Here is a 17340-nt window from a genome sequence, read left to right on the forward strand (position 1 = left end):
AACATTCAAACTAGATTTATAAGCTTTATGACATTATCAAAACATTCAGATTTACATGGCAGTCGTGAAACATCAGTGGAGGAATGTGACCTTTCTTTGGAGCGAGGCTGGAGAGGCTCTTTGTCTGAAAGCTGACGTGATTTATTGGTGATATCATTTGACTTCCACGTCCAATCTGAAGCCACAAAGGTTCTGCACTTCAGAGAGGGACGGCCACTTCACTCTCTTCAGGACTGGCTGCTTAACTGGAGGATATATAACAAACACAAGACAAGTCAAGATATTTGGGAGGGTACGAGTATCCGGCACCCTTTATCTATTAGAATGGCTGTTTAAGTTTTAGCATTGATGTTGTGCATCAATTGTACTTGCATAAAAGAACATTTCCAGGGTAAAAATGTCCGTTACTGTTAGATATCATGATTAAGGAGCAGTGGCGGTAGAATAGAAGTACTTGGATTTGTTACTTGCATAAAAGTAGCAATACTCATTGTACAAATATTATGTGAAAGTGACAAGTGAAAGTCCTGCATACAAAGTGTTGCTTAAGTAAAAGAACAGAAGTCTTGGCATCAAAATATAACTAAAGTACTAAAAGTGAAAGTACTCGTTATGCACAATGGCCCTTTTCAGAATCATATATTTTAAATAACTGAATTTAGATTTTGTATTAACTGAGTATCACAGCTTGTAAAGGGAAGCTCATTTGAATTACTTTACTGCTGCTAGATATATTGACCTATACATAGGTTTCAGTTTTTATTTATTAGACGATATATTTTGTTTTAGCAAATAATCTGATGCTGAAAAGCAATTTATTGAAGGTGTCAGAAAAATGTAGTTGAGTGAAAAGTTCAATATTTGCTTCCAAAATGTACTAGAGTAAAAGTATAAGGTATATGCTCAATTAAGTACTACCAACAGATAGTACACTTGAGTACATTCTTTACTCATGTACTTCCTTACATTAAACCCCGTTGAGTGGTACAGTTTGAGGTTAGCATTGGGATCTTCTGCATCATTGGTATTTACTTTTCCTTAACATCCAAAAAATTAAAGGAAACATTTTTCTTATTTCTTTTTAAGGTTAACGACTAGTTTGAGTGAGTCATAAAGGATGCTTGCACAGCAGTGGTGTGTGTGTGTGTGTGTGTGTGTGTGTGTGTGTGTGTGTGTGTGTGTGTGTGTGTGTGTGTGTGTGTGTGTGTGTGTGTGTGTGTGTGTGTGTGTGTGTGTGTGTGTGTGTGTGTGTGTGTGTGTGTGAGCTTGTGCTGCCTGATGTACTGAGAGGTGACAAGATTGACATATCTATATAATCACATTAATTATGTGCATCTGTGCTGCAGGCCTCAGGCCGCCTCAGTCTGAGGACTGCAGCGCGCCAAGTCAGGCAGCCATAACTGTGGTTGCTATAGAAACCGGGATTTGTGTGTGAGGGACACAGACATGCCCTACAGACCGGGCCAGCCTGGTCTCAGGGGAGCAGACCAGACATGACCCCAGTGAGAGCCTCTATCATTTGGGAGACACGGAGGAGGCTCCTCTCTGCTGGTCGCTGAAATGCTCCGTAAGGAAACAGTCTGGCAGGGTGACTGTGAGACATCCAGCTGTGGAAACGAGCCTCTTTGTGCCCAATGTATTTCATTTGAAGACATAAAGGTCTACAGGCTTTTAAATTGTCCATTCTTGTTCCTCTCGTTCCAGGGCTGCGTGCTGAGCAGCCTGACATGATAATGAGGGAGTGTGTGTTCAGAAGATGGAACAGAGGTGAATGCCACTAAATAAATGGACACATGAAAGCTTGATAGCCACACAGTGGATGGTGTTTTATGTGTCCTCAGATTAAATGAAAACTGTGGCAACAGTCCCATCTTTTTCGGGGAGAGGAGAGATGATAAACATGAATTCCCTTTGAAGACAAAAAGCAGGTTAAACGTACAAATCAAACCCTTTTTATTTTAAAAAGAATCACTACAAATGTCAAATACACATATGTGTTGTATTTTTCCTGCATTGTATTGTTGTTTTTGTTCTAGGCATTCGGCAAACATCAGAATACTGATCATTTGGTTCTACATGCTGATATTTATCCACATAAATTGTTTAAAGGACTAATTCCACTGCAGCTCTCTCGAACTTGGAGACCTCCACCAATAAATCGTGCACAGTTTGTCATGATGTTTTTGTTAAATGTCTTTACGGTGAACCACTGAACCTGTGTCTTGTCAAAGAGATTCATTAGATAAGGAATTGCCTATACTTTAGGCTGGTAGTCTCGGTTTTGCACTTTCTCATTCAAATCTAAACCGTGGAAATAAGACGACCCCTTGTGGACAGTAACTGGAACTCCATTCAAACCAAAGTTCTGAGTATATATTTTCATTTGCAGAACAAAACTATAACACACATAAATCCAGTGCACAAAAATACAGTGCAAAGTAATTGTACAGATAAAATGAAAACAAACATACCTCAATAATACAAAAAAATGTCTATGACTCATTCATTATATATTTGTAAATATCACAGTAAAGCTCAATAATATTAACTATAGGCAGTAACTAAATATAGCCCTTCAGCGATCATTACTTACTTTAATTAAATTAGACTCAATATAGATAAACACATGATGTCTTTGGCTGCTGCAGCATTTGATTGTAATGCATTAGGGACACTATTTAAACACTTTGGTCTTTAGTTGAACTATTGCCATTATTCCATTGATGGGGTGAAGTTATAGTATAAAACTAGAATTATTTGGAGGAAAATACAACTAAAACTTAGCTTATTCACATTTACAGTCTCAAAAACTAACATTTTTTTTAACTCATAATTTAATTTAAGTCCCTGAGAGACACCCAGAGTAAGGATAGGTTTATATTTGAAGCAATACCTGCATGTGATCTCTGTCTTCAGATCTCTGCAGCCGCCAATTGGTCAAATTGTAGACTGCAGTTAAAATAGATTTTTGCTCTCGTTTCTTATATTAGAATATCAATAAAAGGGGAATTTTTAACATCCATACTGGAGGGACAATTTCATAAACAATTTTAATGTGCGAATGGGATTGTAAGAATTGTTTGAAACATACTTATTGTCATCATCCCTTAAAATGTCCCTGTGTATTTAAAAAAGAGGTCAAGGCTGAAGTAATGGGTGAACAGTTTTTCTGTCGGGTGACCATGTCAGTGATTTTGGGTTAAAAGCGCAAACATTAAAGCTTATACAAGAGGGGCATAAGGTGTAAAGATATATTTTACATAGACTAAGTTGTTTATTCTGGCTACTGTGATGAATCATTTCTCTAATGCGTTACATAATAATTACATGAAGGCAGTGCTGTGTAATTTTACAGCTAATTTCCAATTCTCACACCCAGCTTCAGTCAAACACAGTTTTGGAGTAAACTCAGCTGGTCCCGCTGAAGCTAACTTCAACAAAGTCACAGAAAACCAAAAAAAATAATATATTTTTGATTCACACTAGCTCCACACTAGCTCCACACAGAAAACTAAAACTAACCAAACCAAAATCAAAATGTCTGTATGCATCTGTCTCCTCGTGGCATCAATCAAGTGACGCAGAAAAAAAGATTCTCCATCGGCCCGGAGAGACCAGCTCTGAGTGAGGAGACAAAGAGAAGCGGTCCTCTCTGGGATGAAGGGGATACATCGACCCCACCTCGCTACCTTCTGGGTTATATCTCTGTGTGTGTGTGTGTGTGTGTGTGTGTGTGTGTGTGTGTGTGTGTGTGTGTGTGTGTGTGTGTGTGTGTGTGTGAGAGTGTGTGTGAGAGTGTGTGTGAGAGTGTGTGTGTGTGGACAGGATGTGATGGAAGATAGCTGATTGGATGGGAGATGGTGTTAGACAGCAGATAGTTATCTCTGCCACCCATCACTTATCTCTAATTGCCTGAGCGGCTGCCCTCCTTCCTCTCCATCTTGTGGGTATCCGGCTTTGGGAAACTCCTTCGTCTCATTGGCCGGTCGGGCTTCTTGAGGGGTTTGGCGAACTGAATCGGGGTTGCTGATTGGAGAGTGCTGTCTGAGGTGGTGCAGAGGAGGGGAGGTGGGTGACGACATGTGCTCCGGAGAGCTACGCTCCAACTTGATGCTGAGGTTGAGGGAGGGCTGATGTGGAGAGGTGGAGGGGCAAGACTGAGAGGGGAAGGAGCACCCCCCACTGGACATCCTGGAAACAACAAAACACAACAAATGTCAGAGTTGAAACATCGATTCTGCAATTGTATCAGATGACAATTGATTGCATTTTAATTATTATTTTTTTTAATTTTAATTTTTTTAATTTTCCTATTTACCTCCCTATATTTTTTTCATTAATCTTTTTTAATTATGTTGTTTTTTTCATATGTTTTTCACTTTTTTGTTTATTTTTTTTACTCTGTCTTACTGGTGGCCATATTGTTTACCATTGTGTAGTCACAGCAGAAAGCATTTTTTTATGATTACTTAGTTACTACATACAGTATGGTTGCCTTGGGCTGAGGACATCATATTGAGATGTGTATGTTTGTGTAATTTTGCACAAGAACGATGATCTGATTGATCAAAACATTGGACAGAAAACAAGTAAATAAAAAAATCTTTATCAGAGCAAAAAGGACAGTGTGCCGATTAAACCTCCTGCCATATTTTATCCTCAGAGTCAGAGAGGTACCATATCATGCATTAATATCCTCACCCTGGGTTTATATGGGGCTCCTGAGGCGACTGCCAGGGGTTCACTGATCCTCGCTGCAGACTGACGGAGTGATAAAAACCAGGTTGGCTGTACTCTGAAAAGAGAGGTAGGAATTAAAAGATGATGAAAAGGAGGACACAGACATGGATTATAATAAACCAAGATCAGTGAATGACAGGATAGTATATTTTCACTACAAGAAAATGTTTCAACGTTTAAGGAAATACAGGTTCGTAGAGAGTCAGAAGAGAAGATTGACACTTGGCAGGTTATCTTAGATTGGCATAAACACTGGAACATGGGGAATTCGGTAGTTTAGAATGTGCATAACCTGGTAGTTATATATTTCAATTGAATCAATTGTTTAATCAATTCGATCTGCGGTTATGCGCAGGAACATTTATTTTATTTGGACGAATGTAGTAACTTCTGGTTGGTGAAATCCAGTGGCGGCGCTAGGGGGTGGCTACTTGGGCTCAAGCCCCGGATATTTTCTGAAAAGCCCCGGATGTTTCACTTAAAACATTTTTGTTGTTGTTGTTGTTTTGAAAACGTCTCAGGAGTAATGTGCAGTACCAGAGTCCACCAGAGAGGCAGCCACTGTGGGACATTAGCCTGCGTACTGCGTAGCCTGCCCTGAAGAAGAAGTGATCCTTCCTAGTGTCTGACGAGTTTTAAGCTAATAGCCTATACAGTTATGGATATTAGAAAGTTATTGTCATCGAAGCAGGCGCCACAAGCTGCAGCAGCAGCAGTATCAGCAGCTGACAACAATGTCATCACCAGCAGTCAAGAAATGGATGATGTTTCAGGTTTGTTAATCTAATGGTGATATCTGCACTCTGGCTGACTGAGTAAGAAGTGAAAAAGAGTGATGTAACGTTAATGTTATAGCTAGTAAACATGGAGTAACCACACTAAGTATACCCTGATATGTTAGTATGTATACAGAACATGACTACAAATTATCCTAAGATGTAACATGAACCCTTCATACCTCAGTCTACTTTTAAGACACTAAAATAACGTATACCGGCTCTCGTTTCAGTACACATAACAACAGAACTGACATCCAACCCTCTGAATCAGACTCCGATTGGCTGTGACTGCATCCACTCAGTGTCCGATTCAGAAACGTGACTCTTACACTCTTTACGTCACAAACAAAGATGGTGGATGAGAATAGATCTATAAAACGATAAGCAATGCGCCAGAATCAAGGTGAGACTATCCGCATCCTTTAAAACTTTACACACATTCGTTTCACCTTAATAAGTAAACGACTATTTGAGTGAGTTAAGGCATTAGTTTGCTTCATTAAAGGGTGTTAATGAGTGTTCTCCAGTGCCTTTTGTCTGCTTTAAGGTGTTATTAAGGTAGGGTTAATGTTGCTCTCAAAGTGCACCAGATTGATGCTTTCAACTTCAATATTTAAAAAAAAAAAATCTTCCCGGGGGAGCATGCCCCCAGACCCCCCAAGAGGAGGTGACGACCCCCCTAAAGGATGTTCGGTCCACCCCCCACTTATAAAAAATAGCACTGTACCCCTGCACCCCCCCCCCAACCCAACAACTCCTGGGCTAAGCCCCGGATCTCCTACAATCCTAAATCCGCCACTGGTGAAATCACTGAAGTTTGGTGTCAACAAGCGGAGATTTGAAGAGCTCACAGCAGCCGATAAAGAATAGTCCTGCACAAAACTCCTGGTAAGACCACAACTTTTGGTAAAACCACAACTTTTATATTTTGTATATGTGCTGGTAGGCAGATTTTGTATCTTTTGGACAGATCCAGGCTAGCTGATTCCCCTGTTTACAGTGTTTATGCTAAGCTAAGCTACAGAGTTGCTGGCTGTAGCTTGACCTTTAACAGACACATAGGGTGCATCAATCCTCTCATCTAACTCTAACCAATTAAAGCAACCACCATAATAGATGATTCACAGAAGACGTACCAGAGACCCCCTGAGAAGGGAGGCCATACCCTCCCAAACTGTGACCCAGCAGGCCTGCCTTGCCCATGGCTACCATGGAGCTGCCGCTGTGCAGACCCTGGTACAAGACGCCCCTCTGACCAACAGGGAAAGAGAAGAGTCAAACCAAAAATCTCAAGTTTGTGGGGAGAGTGACAGCATGACACATTTACTGTAAGTGCAGGCTGGATAGTAACAGCTTCTTACAGCAGAGTTATGGTTAGCTCTCGTGGCCCCCAGCCCCACGTTAGCAGCATCCCCCCGCAGGTTGTCACTGCCCAGGTTCACAGGAGGAGGGCTCTTCATGTCCAGAGCTCGATTCAGGTTACCATGGGAGAACACGGAGTAGCCGATACCTACACGGTGAAAGAAAGGAGCAGGAAGTGAAAAGAGATGTGATCTTGTTTCACTCACAGAAGAATAATTTATTCTCTGTTATACATTTCCCCCCCCCCCCCCGCTCTGTTCCTGTCACCAAAAGTGTGATAACAATGAACTTCTTCTTTTAGTTTGAGCTTAAAATTGGTAGGCCTATCTGATGTTTTATAAGACTAAGGCTTATGTTAACATTTGAATATATTATTAGTGCATTGATGACTTGACAGAATCCATATCTAAGCAATCGCAGAAATCAGTGTCATATATTAAAATAAACAGATAATTTAAAACACAAAGGCTGTTCTAATGTGAACCACGGTGTTAGCTATGGGTGTTAGTATTAAAAGAGGCTGTAATGACTGTACAGAAACTACAGAACTGGTTGCAGCCGCTGGTGTAGGGCCAGTTTCATAAAATAGACCAACTGCACGTGTGGCATAGTGCACATACACACACTCAAACACACACACACTTCCTGTGTGATCTCAGCCAGCTGTGCAGTGTTTGACAGCTCACAATTGTACAGCATGTTTTGAACAAGACTTAAAGGAGCTTTAAATCAATGATCATGCTTTCTACTTTTTTGTTGAAAATGATAATATGTTAAACATTTTATTTTTAAGTTAGATATTGACAATTTGAAAATCAATAGCTGTGAACTGCAATTTTTTTATATAGAAAACATTTTTTCCTTTCATTTGAGAGTTTTATTTTAATAACATCGATCCTTTTTCCCCACATTTTTCACATAATTTACATTTAATTTTGTAATTAAACTCTTTAATCAGTCAGTCACAAAGAAGTAAGATTGTGGAATTGTAAATAAGTATAATTGCATTAATCATTTGGTCGTCCTTCAAATCTTCAACCTTGTTATTAAAATCATTCTGTAATGTTACATAGCACTCTGCTCACCTGAGTGTGGAGAAATGAATGCAGTGTGTGCGTGCGGCACAGCAGGACTGGCAGCGCCCGGTCTGCAGCCCAGAGATTTAAAGCCAGAGGGTCTGTGGGACGCCATGCCGGATCCAGAGGAGTTAGGAAAGCCGTTCTCACAGCCTGCAGACACCAGAAACTGGGCCTCCGGGGAGAGGAGCGACGGAGCCTGGAGAATAACGACCATGTATAAAAACAGCCAAAGAATTAAGATCAAAAACCTGTCCAAGAATTAGGAAAAGTGTCAATATCTTATTGTATCTTTGGACATTTTAACGTTTTACCTTTTTTATTTCATTAAAATTATAAGAATTAATTTCAACCACAGATCACCTCAGCATGTGTGTGTGTGTGTGTGTGTGTGTGTGTGTGTGTGTGTGTGTGTGTGTGTGTGTGTGTGTGTGTGTGTGTGTGTGTGTGTGTGTGTGTGTGTGTGTGGTGTGTGTGTGTGTGTGTGTGTGTGTGTGTGTGTGTGTGTGTGTGTGTGGCTGTACTGTGTGTTTGTGGTGAATGTGCAATAGCAGAAGTGTGTGTGGACTGACATAGAAGCGTTGGCGAGCCACAGAGAGATCCATGCCCTCGCTGAGAGGATATCTGTCTGCAGCCACCTGCATGCTCTCCTCACTCTCCAGCTCTGAGGCTTCCAAACCGAGGCCTTTCCTGCGCAGGGTCTGAAACAGAAGAGAAAGTGCATGTAGAAAATTACCCACAATGTTATCAGGAAGACTTAGAAAGGTAACATATAAAGGATTTTTGAAACCTGAATGCAATGTTAAAGCTCCCTGCTCTGAACCAATGTATTATTTTGTATTGAATAATGCTTCTCCGTCATCTCCTTTAATAGCAGCGTGCACAGTACCTCCAGTATGTCCGTGTTGGTGCGACTCTCGTGCGGCTCGCTGTACTCCGTGTACTTGAGAAGCACTTTGTCCATGTCTGTGCTGGCGTACTGGAACAGACGGTTGGTGCTGTTGAAGATGATCAGGGCGATCTCACAGTCACACAGCACACTCAGCTCGTACGCCTTCTTCATCAGACCAAACTTACGCTTGGTGAAAGTCACCTAAAAAAACACATCGTGGTTGGGGTCATGTTCCCTTTAACTTCAGCCAATTACTAAACATTAAGAGGAAGATGTCAAATGTAAGTTGTTAAATCAATCAAGTCAAATTGTCTAAATAATTTAGTAAGCACGTGCTTAAAATATGTCTGCAGGAATTAATAATAAATAGAGCCAGAGTGGGTTGTAGCAGAATGGACAAATTAAATCATAATAATAATATTTTTGTACAACTTGGATTCGCTCGTGTTGTAAGATTAATAAATGTGATCTTTAATAAAAATAATACTTCTTAATTATAGTTAAATATATAGTTTTTAAATGGAAAAGCCAAACACAAAAATCCAAACTGATTGCTTGCAAATACTGAAGGTGTTGACAAGTGGGTATATTTATAGTGCCTAAAATCACAAGTTTGTCCATGAAGGGTTTACAATCTGTACAGCATACAGCAACTGTCTATCATCAGAGCCTTAATGCAGATAAGAAAAAAGTCATCCCCAATAAACTATCCATATCACCAAAATACATTCAGTCCTGAAGATCAGATAAACATTATGTATTTGCCAGTACTCTGGGCAATATTTAATAAAATATTCTCCTTGTCTACACTGATTCATTGTGTGCGTTCGATATATACTAATGAAAATATGAACAGGCCACGTCTATGATTTGATATTTTCTGTCACGCGACATTACCTCAGTCTGTGTGGTGACTCATACACAGTCTGCAACTTCAGACCCTGACATCGACATTTCACACTGCATATATAATCTCCCTTATCAGATTCATCTTCCATTAAACCGATACAAAAAGAACTTTTTCTAATGTACAGTCGACTCTGTCTTTACACTTATTTAATAAGCTTTACACTTATTTTCAACTTCCATGTTACTCTGTTAAAGTGGTTGGTTTAGTTTGTTAAAGAGCATAAGGGACATTACTGACATTTTAGCATTGAACAAAATCTCGCTGTAAGACTTTTCAGATTTTTGGAAATGTACAGGAAATGTTCAATTCTAATTCTTCACTCAATGTTGCATCAATATGCAAGTTATGCATGCATGCTGCAAAAATTGTAAAATGCTACATCATCCCATCTGATTGTTCCAGCTCCTGCACCCTCTTTGCACCATTAGGAACTAATTCATTTAATCAAGGGTCATAGCTACATACAAAAAACAGGACATAATGCAACAGAACAAAAACAGAAGAAGTGCATTCCTGAATTGCTATTATTTTTAAATGTGCAAGAATGTATTTACAGCTGTCGGAACACGCCTTGAAATTACCCGCTAAAAATATTACTGTTGCAGGCAAACTTTGTACATACGTCGTACATTTAAAGAAAACTTATGAGAAATGAAATAATGCCCACCTGTCTATTTCTCTGGTCCAGAATACGAGAAATTTGTATTTTCTTTCTTCCCATTTTTTATGCCGTTCTGCTGCACACTTTGACACCTGTAAAATAAAACTTGACAATGTTAGAGCAGCAGAAAGAAATATGTTATTGTTCATCTGCATTTAACATTAACAAATACATCTGATTTCAAACACAACACAAACAAATCCTTATGTTAAAAGGATTTCTTGAGGTTAACATTTGAACGCAATGGCAATTGAACTAACTGTTTATTCTTTTACATGTATGCATCTACATTTTGAATATACAATAAGCCATAATACATGTCATAAAATTCTTGTGAGAAAGTGGCATTCATTTGTTTTAAGCGACTCAAGTCCCTTTCCCCGTGGTAAGGGCAGGGTGTTTATTTATACCACCATGAGGCGATGCGGTCTAAAGTTAGAGCGGCCCTTGCCGGGCCAGCAGTCCACACAGTCTGACACCCCAGCAGTCTGGGTTACCCCTGGGCCAGCAGCACGACTCCACTGCACCGCACAGCCCCAAGAGACAGGGTTAAAAATACAGTCCACAGCTCCTTTTAAAGGTTCAGCAGGCAATAGCTAAAACCAAACAGTAAAAGGAAAACGGTGTGTTTTTAAATGATGGCTGAAGCTAGAAACCACCCACTCCTCTCTCATGCATGGTCAGAAAAAAACAAGTAGAAGGCAAAGACATGGATGGATTGTGGTTGGCTTGAGAATGTCCAATGCACAACCGCTGTTTTTCCTTTTTTTTCTTGGTCTAAAAACCCCCGCTCCCGTCCCTGCCCCTGTAGGACCGTATAGAGCTGGACACTATAGAGAAATGTAAACTCAGCCTTTAGATTTCTCTGAAATTGTTTGCATTATGGGAGACAGCCATAAAACATTGATGCTAAATCATAAACACTAAACTTAAATGCATATTTGAATAAGCTGTCTGGATTACTTGTGCACGCTACTGTTAGTAATACGACTATGCTAAGCGTGGTCTGACTCCTCTGACCTGACAGTGCTTCTCCAAAGCCCAGAGCAGTTTTCACTGGTTTTCCCCCAAATACTGAACATGTATTGGACTTTTCTATATTTAGTCCCCTGTCCCTCCTGATGGTGCCTGAGCGGATATGGCTCCTGTGTTCCCACGACCCCTCAAGTGCCCGCTGTCCCTCAATGTAAGCTTGCCACACAGGCATCTGAGGCATTTTCGAGAGGAATCCACCTCTTTGCCCTAATTATTACCTTATAAAGTCCTGCATTATCCACTGTGCTGAATTTGCGGCAGAGACCAGACACACCTCAACACTGACAGCAGCAGATAAACCCATCATTGGCGCTGTCTGGACGGTAAAACAAGGCATGCTGAGGAGGACAAATGGCTCTCACTTATAATGAAAGGACCACAAAAACCAGTATTGGTTGGACTTACTAACAATTTCAGCCACACTAAAAAAAGATTAATGTCTCTCAGACATGAGACCATTTATCCTCATATCAAGGCCGGCTCATGGTGAGAAGAGAGGGAAGTGGGACATGTGTTCTAAACAGGGCAGAAAGATCTTTATCTCAGGGGTTTTACAGAATGCTCCTCTCCTACATCCAAACGACCACGATCCCAGCCCCGTTAAAACACATGACTAGCTGTATAAATATAGCTACACCTCCAGCCAAACGTTGTGGAGTTAGCTATATAACTGTATGTGGTTTAGTAGTTTTGTCGAAGGCCTAAAGGTGGAGACAGGCAGGAAAAGGACTGGCTGAGCCTCACACATCAGCTAATTCTGGATGATTTCCCGCAGCACAACTGTCGTTTGAGGTCTGTGAATGCACCAAACACACCTTCTGTCTGTGACCTTAATCTCTAAGGTCAACACCTGGTCGTGTCATCCCTGAAAACATTTGGAAAGTGAATGAAGTATCAGATCTTTCTTTTCTAAAACATGTCAGCTAGTGCTATGAAGACATGGATGTAAAACAGAATCGCTTTGCGTCCTGTAATTGTGCAATAATTGCACAAATGAACACTTGCCCCTGGGTCTCAGGCCTCTACAGGGATAGATAAGACCTTTGTCAGACGCCTTCCCAGAGGCGAGAGAGTGGAAAAAACTGAGCTCAGACAAACAGCAGCACACAGTCGCCCTGCAGCTTCACACCCAGGGAGCTTCTGGCTGATCACCGGGGAACTCACTGGGACAACAACGCACATGCAAAGTAAACTAAACGCTTGTGCATCAACAGACATGATCACTTTAATAGGTTTAATCAGATCATGTTAATGCATTGCACTGGTGGCTTTTCTTGCTGCAGTGAACTGTACGCATGAATGAGAAGGGAAATAAGTCGGGCATTTGTAGAGTATTGGGGGTTCTGCTTCAACGGTTTTCTTTCCATGAGTCATTTAGTGCATGATGGCTTGATAATGTTTCAAAAACATGCTAAACACGTGTACGCAGATGAACCAAAGAAGCTCATGGCTTATGATAGAAAAGCAGATTCCTATAAGTGCCAATCACATGTTGTCCATCACAGAGGAATATTTGGAGTTTAGTTGTTGTAAAAAAAGTTAAAAACAGCAACAATAAACAATGTAGTTAACACTCTAAGCGTGTTTGTGAACCGCTGTGTTCCTGCTGCTGCTGTGAAATATTTGTTTCATATGTGTATTGATCATACAATGAAAGCAATCAAAGCCGAAGCTGTTTGACTGCTGCGCTACAGCGATATAATGAACTCTGCAGCAGCAACATTTGTGTGTATGACACATAACCGAGCCTTGTTTCTTCTGCTTAAGTCATTTTAGTCATGCCTGTGCTAGTCACATCACAGTCCCGTGTTAAACTGGTCAAAACTGGAACCTAATTTCACATGAAACAATACAGAATTCCTGCCAAACTCATGTCAGAAAAGCCAATTACCAAAGGTTGTGACTAATACAAACTGACACATACTATAATACTAATAATAAGCCAATAGTGTAACTCTTCTTTTACTACTGAGTGTTTTGTTCAAAGCTAAGGAATATCATTTTGATTAAAGCATCAATACATAATGATAAGTAAATAACGGGTGTTTCTATGTGTGTCATCTTCAGGGTCAGACAGTTCATGCACTCATTGGGTCTTTGCTGAGTAATGGTGAGGAAATATTTGTCTAATTTTACCAGCAGATAATTGAATTGCCTTGATATTACCAGAATAGCAATAGTACCAAGCAGAACATTGGATCTTTCTATGAATAGAAAGAAAAAAATGTTTTCATGACTTTTAAAAGTTGTTCCACTGAAGATGAACCACACCTTAAAGGGAACTGACAGAAGGAAACGTAACGTCTGCTCATTTGAGTGAAACACAGGCAGACAATAAAGGAAATTCAAAAAGTGATATTTTGAATGATATCACACTCAAAACATAACAATAATCCATTTTGAAGTGATCAGTGAAGTGATTGGAAAGGCAACAGGTTGAAGGGATGAGAAGGATGGAAGAGCCATACAAAATGTCTCTATTAACAAATAATTCAGTATGCAAGGCAGGCTTTTTCACGCTCAAAATAAAAACTGTAAAAATACATAGCATAAAAAATGATACTGGATAATTAGGCCCGATAAATTGCTGACGTCATTCAAAATAGACCGTTTAAGAATAGCCTGTCTGTCTCCGAGTTGCCAAGCATCCCTGTCTAATATAGCCTCATCTATACGCTGCTTTCAAATGCACAGCAACAGGTAACTTTACTCATATATTGCATAAATATGTGCACACTGGGAGATTTAATAACAGAAATCCTAACAAACTAAACGCACAAGCTTTAATAAAGAAGCAGAAAAACATCTCTTCTCACCTGCTATCGATCTCCTCTTGTTCACCTCGGAGATGGCTCGAGACAAAACAAAAAGGAAAAGTCGAAATTAAAATAAAATGTCTTACTGAAGTGTTGTGGTCTTGCGCTGATGCAGAGATACAATCACCTGGTGCAGTAGTAGCGGATGGTTCAGCTGCTCTCCAACAGCTGGCTGCTGCAGCCCGCCTCTCGCTGTCATCTCTCCCCGCCTCCTCCGCCCGCCATTGGACACTCCTCCGCCCCCCTGCTCCTCCAGAAGCACCAGCACTCACTGCAGGCTGACAGCGAGTTCACAGCAGAAGTTACACCTACGGTACATACACACACTCCGGGTTTTATAATGCTGTGGATAAGATCCGCCTTGCAGAGCAGAGTAAACATTTGGTACGATTGTGTCCCGATTAGCCTCTTTAAACAAAAAGATAATAATAATAATTTAATAAGGTGAATATAAAAAAATATGTATGGATTATGTCAGCATCTTTGGTTACTTTTAGCATCAATTTATGAACACACGGATATATCCACATTTGTGCAGTTTTGCACATGTGAATATGTACAAATTGCATTGTATTGCATTTTATTGTCCTTGATGCATCCTTTACTTTGAACACTTTTTAAATGTATTTCTGTCTATTTTTATTATTTCATTGAGAGATGAAATAAATTATATTAATATCTTTATTGTCATCATACTATAAGTTTGTATGATGACAACAAATATATTCTGATTCTGATTCTGAAAGTGGGCCCCAGTGGAAAGTACTGTTGTATTGCGATAAGTGATTTGCTATTTCTTTGTTATACTGTTTAAAGGAAAGGTGTAAACATTTCTGCAAAACCACATAGGCCTACAGTAAAAAGAATTGTAAAGACATGCATGCAAATTGTAAATGTGCAATTAAAATACGACTGGCTGACAGGAACAGAAGCCCCCTCTTTGACTGTCAGAGGCTCCATGACCGCATTTTGGAAACCATAGTTGACATAGTTGATTTCCTTAAAGCTTCAAAACGTCTTAAATAAAATCAATCCTTAAACATTATTTAGGATTGGGGGGAAGCTCTTTTTCCTAATTCCCTAATTCAACAACGGTTTCTAAATTCAAGAGGACATTTTGTGTCTTTTAGGTGTTGGTGATTAAAGGAGCCTATAGAATGAGAGTGTTTAGTGTCTGCAGATGAAAGTGAATGGACCCAAGTTGAGGCTACGATCCTTGACATGCTTGCTGTATGTGAATGATGTGAAAAGACAGAACATTAATGTAATTGTTATGCAACAGAACCTTTTTTCTCGTTTACTTCCCTGATTTATGACCTCTTAATTTAACAATCTGAAAGTCCCAGTTAAGTTAGAGAATCAAAACAGTTGATTGGCAACAGATTGTTCCAAAACACTTTCTGAATAGGAAGATTTAAGTTGGTGCATATTAATCAGAATCAGAAACAGGTTTATTACCAGGTAGGTTTACACGTACGAGGAATTTAACACAGAGGACTAGACAAATATTACAAATAATTAAAAATATATAGTAAAATATAACAGTAAAATATAACAGTATTTACATTGCAATGGAATGAAATAGAGGAATAACATATGGAATAAAAGTCAGCTGTAATACAAAATAATGTTTATTGTGTGCATTAATGTAATGCATAGAATCTAGATCAATGGATCATAATGATATCTTTTTAAAATGCAGAAAAAACATGTGTCCGTCAAAGTAGCCTATATCAGAGTGGCCTTCTGGCATAATAGACCTTCTACGAGGGAGGAACGTTCACATAATTGTCAAACAGTCACTCCAATAAAATGTCCTCAGGCAATTCACCAAATCCCTACAGATGATGTAGGTGACGTGTGTTTAGTATCTCAGTTTCATCAGGTAAATAAACTGAACACAAATAAAGCTGTAAATTGAAACTAATTATGTGATTTAGCCACCTCTGAACATACACTACTGGATGAGACTATAATTCATTACAACACCACCCCAAGCTACAGCCCCAATACAACCAAAAGTGAATTCAACGACTCTGATGTCTCGGCATACACTTAACATGAGCTTCAAAGGGGGGCAGCATAAGAGGCAAGGCTGCAATATTACAATGCTATATCGTACAGGTTTGACTATTGTGTCTACCTACTAAACACAGGGCCTAACCATGAACACAACTGTTGTACAGGCTACCACATTTCTGTTTGAGTGGTTTGTGCCCGAACTGATGCACAGTCCACCTTGCTTTTATTATGTGTTTATTAGCTTTTCCTGTGTATGAATAAAGACATGCAGTGGGGTGACAGTGTAAAGTAAAAAAAGGAGGAATAAAAAGCCCACCAAAGCTGAGACACTTACACGCCACAACATTATTGGAAAACAGACACATGTCAGCTTAATAGATATATTAATAACTGCATCACTGCATGAGCTGCATTATTGACTATTTTTGGGATGCGACACAATGTGCTCCTAAAAATAATATAGCAACTAATGTGCTAATACAGATCATCTGTTTAAGTGTGGATACCAGCTCTCTCACACGCACAGTGAAAAAACACAGAGACACATGTAGAGCTAACGTACGCGCAAACACACACACTTTCCCAAGAGGCTACCTAAACTGAGCATCATGATGCAATACTTAGCAACATCCCTGCAGACTGCTGCAGCCTTTACCTCCAGGATTCACCTGCCTGGGCCCCATCAATCCAACAGGGAATAGTGCCAACCCACAGCTGTAAATACAGCAATAATTACCCGCAGCTTAGGGGAAATTATACCTTTCCTCAGTGTGATGTTTACGCATGTATCTTCGTACATTTACTCTAAACAAGTGAGGGCTCCGTCAAGCTGAAGGAAGGAATAACAACCAGTTACTTCAAATTAATAATACATACAGCAGAGATGTGGAAAGGTGCCTTTGAGAACTTTCCGTGTTAAGTCCATTTTTTTTTTCATTTTCCTGAAACTTCTCACTTCTGCTTTCGACAAGATCAGCCACGGTCCTTTTAGAGCATGTGGTGAGGCTGTCGAATTCAGAAATAGCCTCCATGGTCAGTGTACATGTG

At 39.9% G+C, this 17340-nt stretch overlaps 1 protein-coding gene across 2 annotated transcripts; it reads right to left on the reverse strand.

The window, feature by feature from the left end:
- Positions 1-1936: 1936 nt before the first annotated feature.
- mef2b (myocyte enhancer factor 2b) lies at positions 1937-14479 on the reverse strand. Of its 2 annotated transcripts, XM_034080327.1 has the most exons (10): positions 14399-14479; positions 14272-14307; positions 10427-10512; positions 8847-9050; positions 8530-8658; positions 7967-8156; positions 6881-7029; positions 6656-6770; positions 4702-4795; positions 1937-4191 (listed from the first exon to the last, which is right to left on the reverse strand). In XM_034080327.1, the coding sequence occupies exons 3-10, from the start codon at positions 10478-10480 to the stop codon at positions 3879-3881; spliced, it is 1248 nt and encodes a 415-aa protein (XP_033936218.1). In that variant the 5' UTR covers positions 10481-10512; positions 14272-14307; positions 14399-14479; the 3' UTR covers positions 1937-3878. The 2 variants fall into 2 exon arrangements, with proteins under 2 accessions (XP_033936218.1, XP_033936217.1); XM_034080326.1 differs by lacking the exon at positions 14399-14479 and having other exon boundaries at positions 14272-14392.
- Positions 14480-17340: the final 2861 nt, after the last annotated feature.

This window comes from Pseudochaenichthys georgianus, chromosome 4 (assembly GCF_902827115.2).
Source record: "Pseudochaenichthys georgianus chromosome 4, fPseGeo1.2, whole genome shotgun sequence".
NCBI lineage: Eukaryota > Metazoa > Chordata > Actinopteri > Perciformes > Channichthyidae > Pseudochaenichthys > Pseudochaenichthys georgianus.

What these genes read in the sequence shown, in the direction of transcription:
- mef2b (XM_034080327.1), bottom strand. Translation starts at nt 10,480, where the DNA reads ATGGGAAGAAAGAAAATACAAATTTCTCGTATTCTGGACCAGAGAAAT. An exon ending in GAGCTAACCATAACTCTGCT is followed by an intron (nt 6,771 to 6,880) that starts GTAAGAAGCTGT and finishes CCTGTTGGTCAG; the next exon opens with AGGGGCGTCTTGTACCAGGG. An exon ending in CCCTTCTCAGGGGGTCTCTG is followed by an intron (nt 4,796 to 6,655) that starts GTACGTCTTCTG and finishes CTCTCTTTTCAG; the next exon opens with AGTACAGCCAACCTGGTTTT.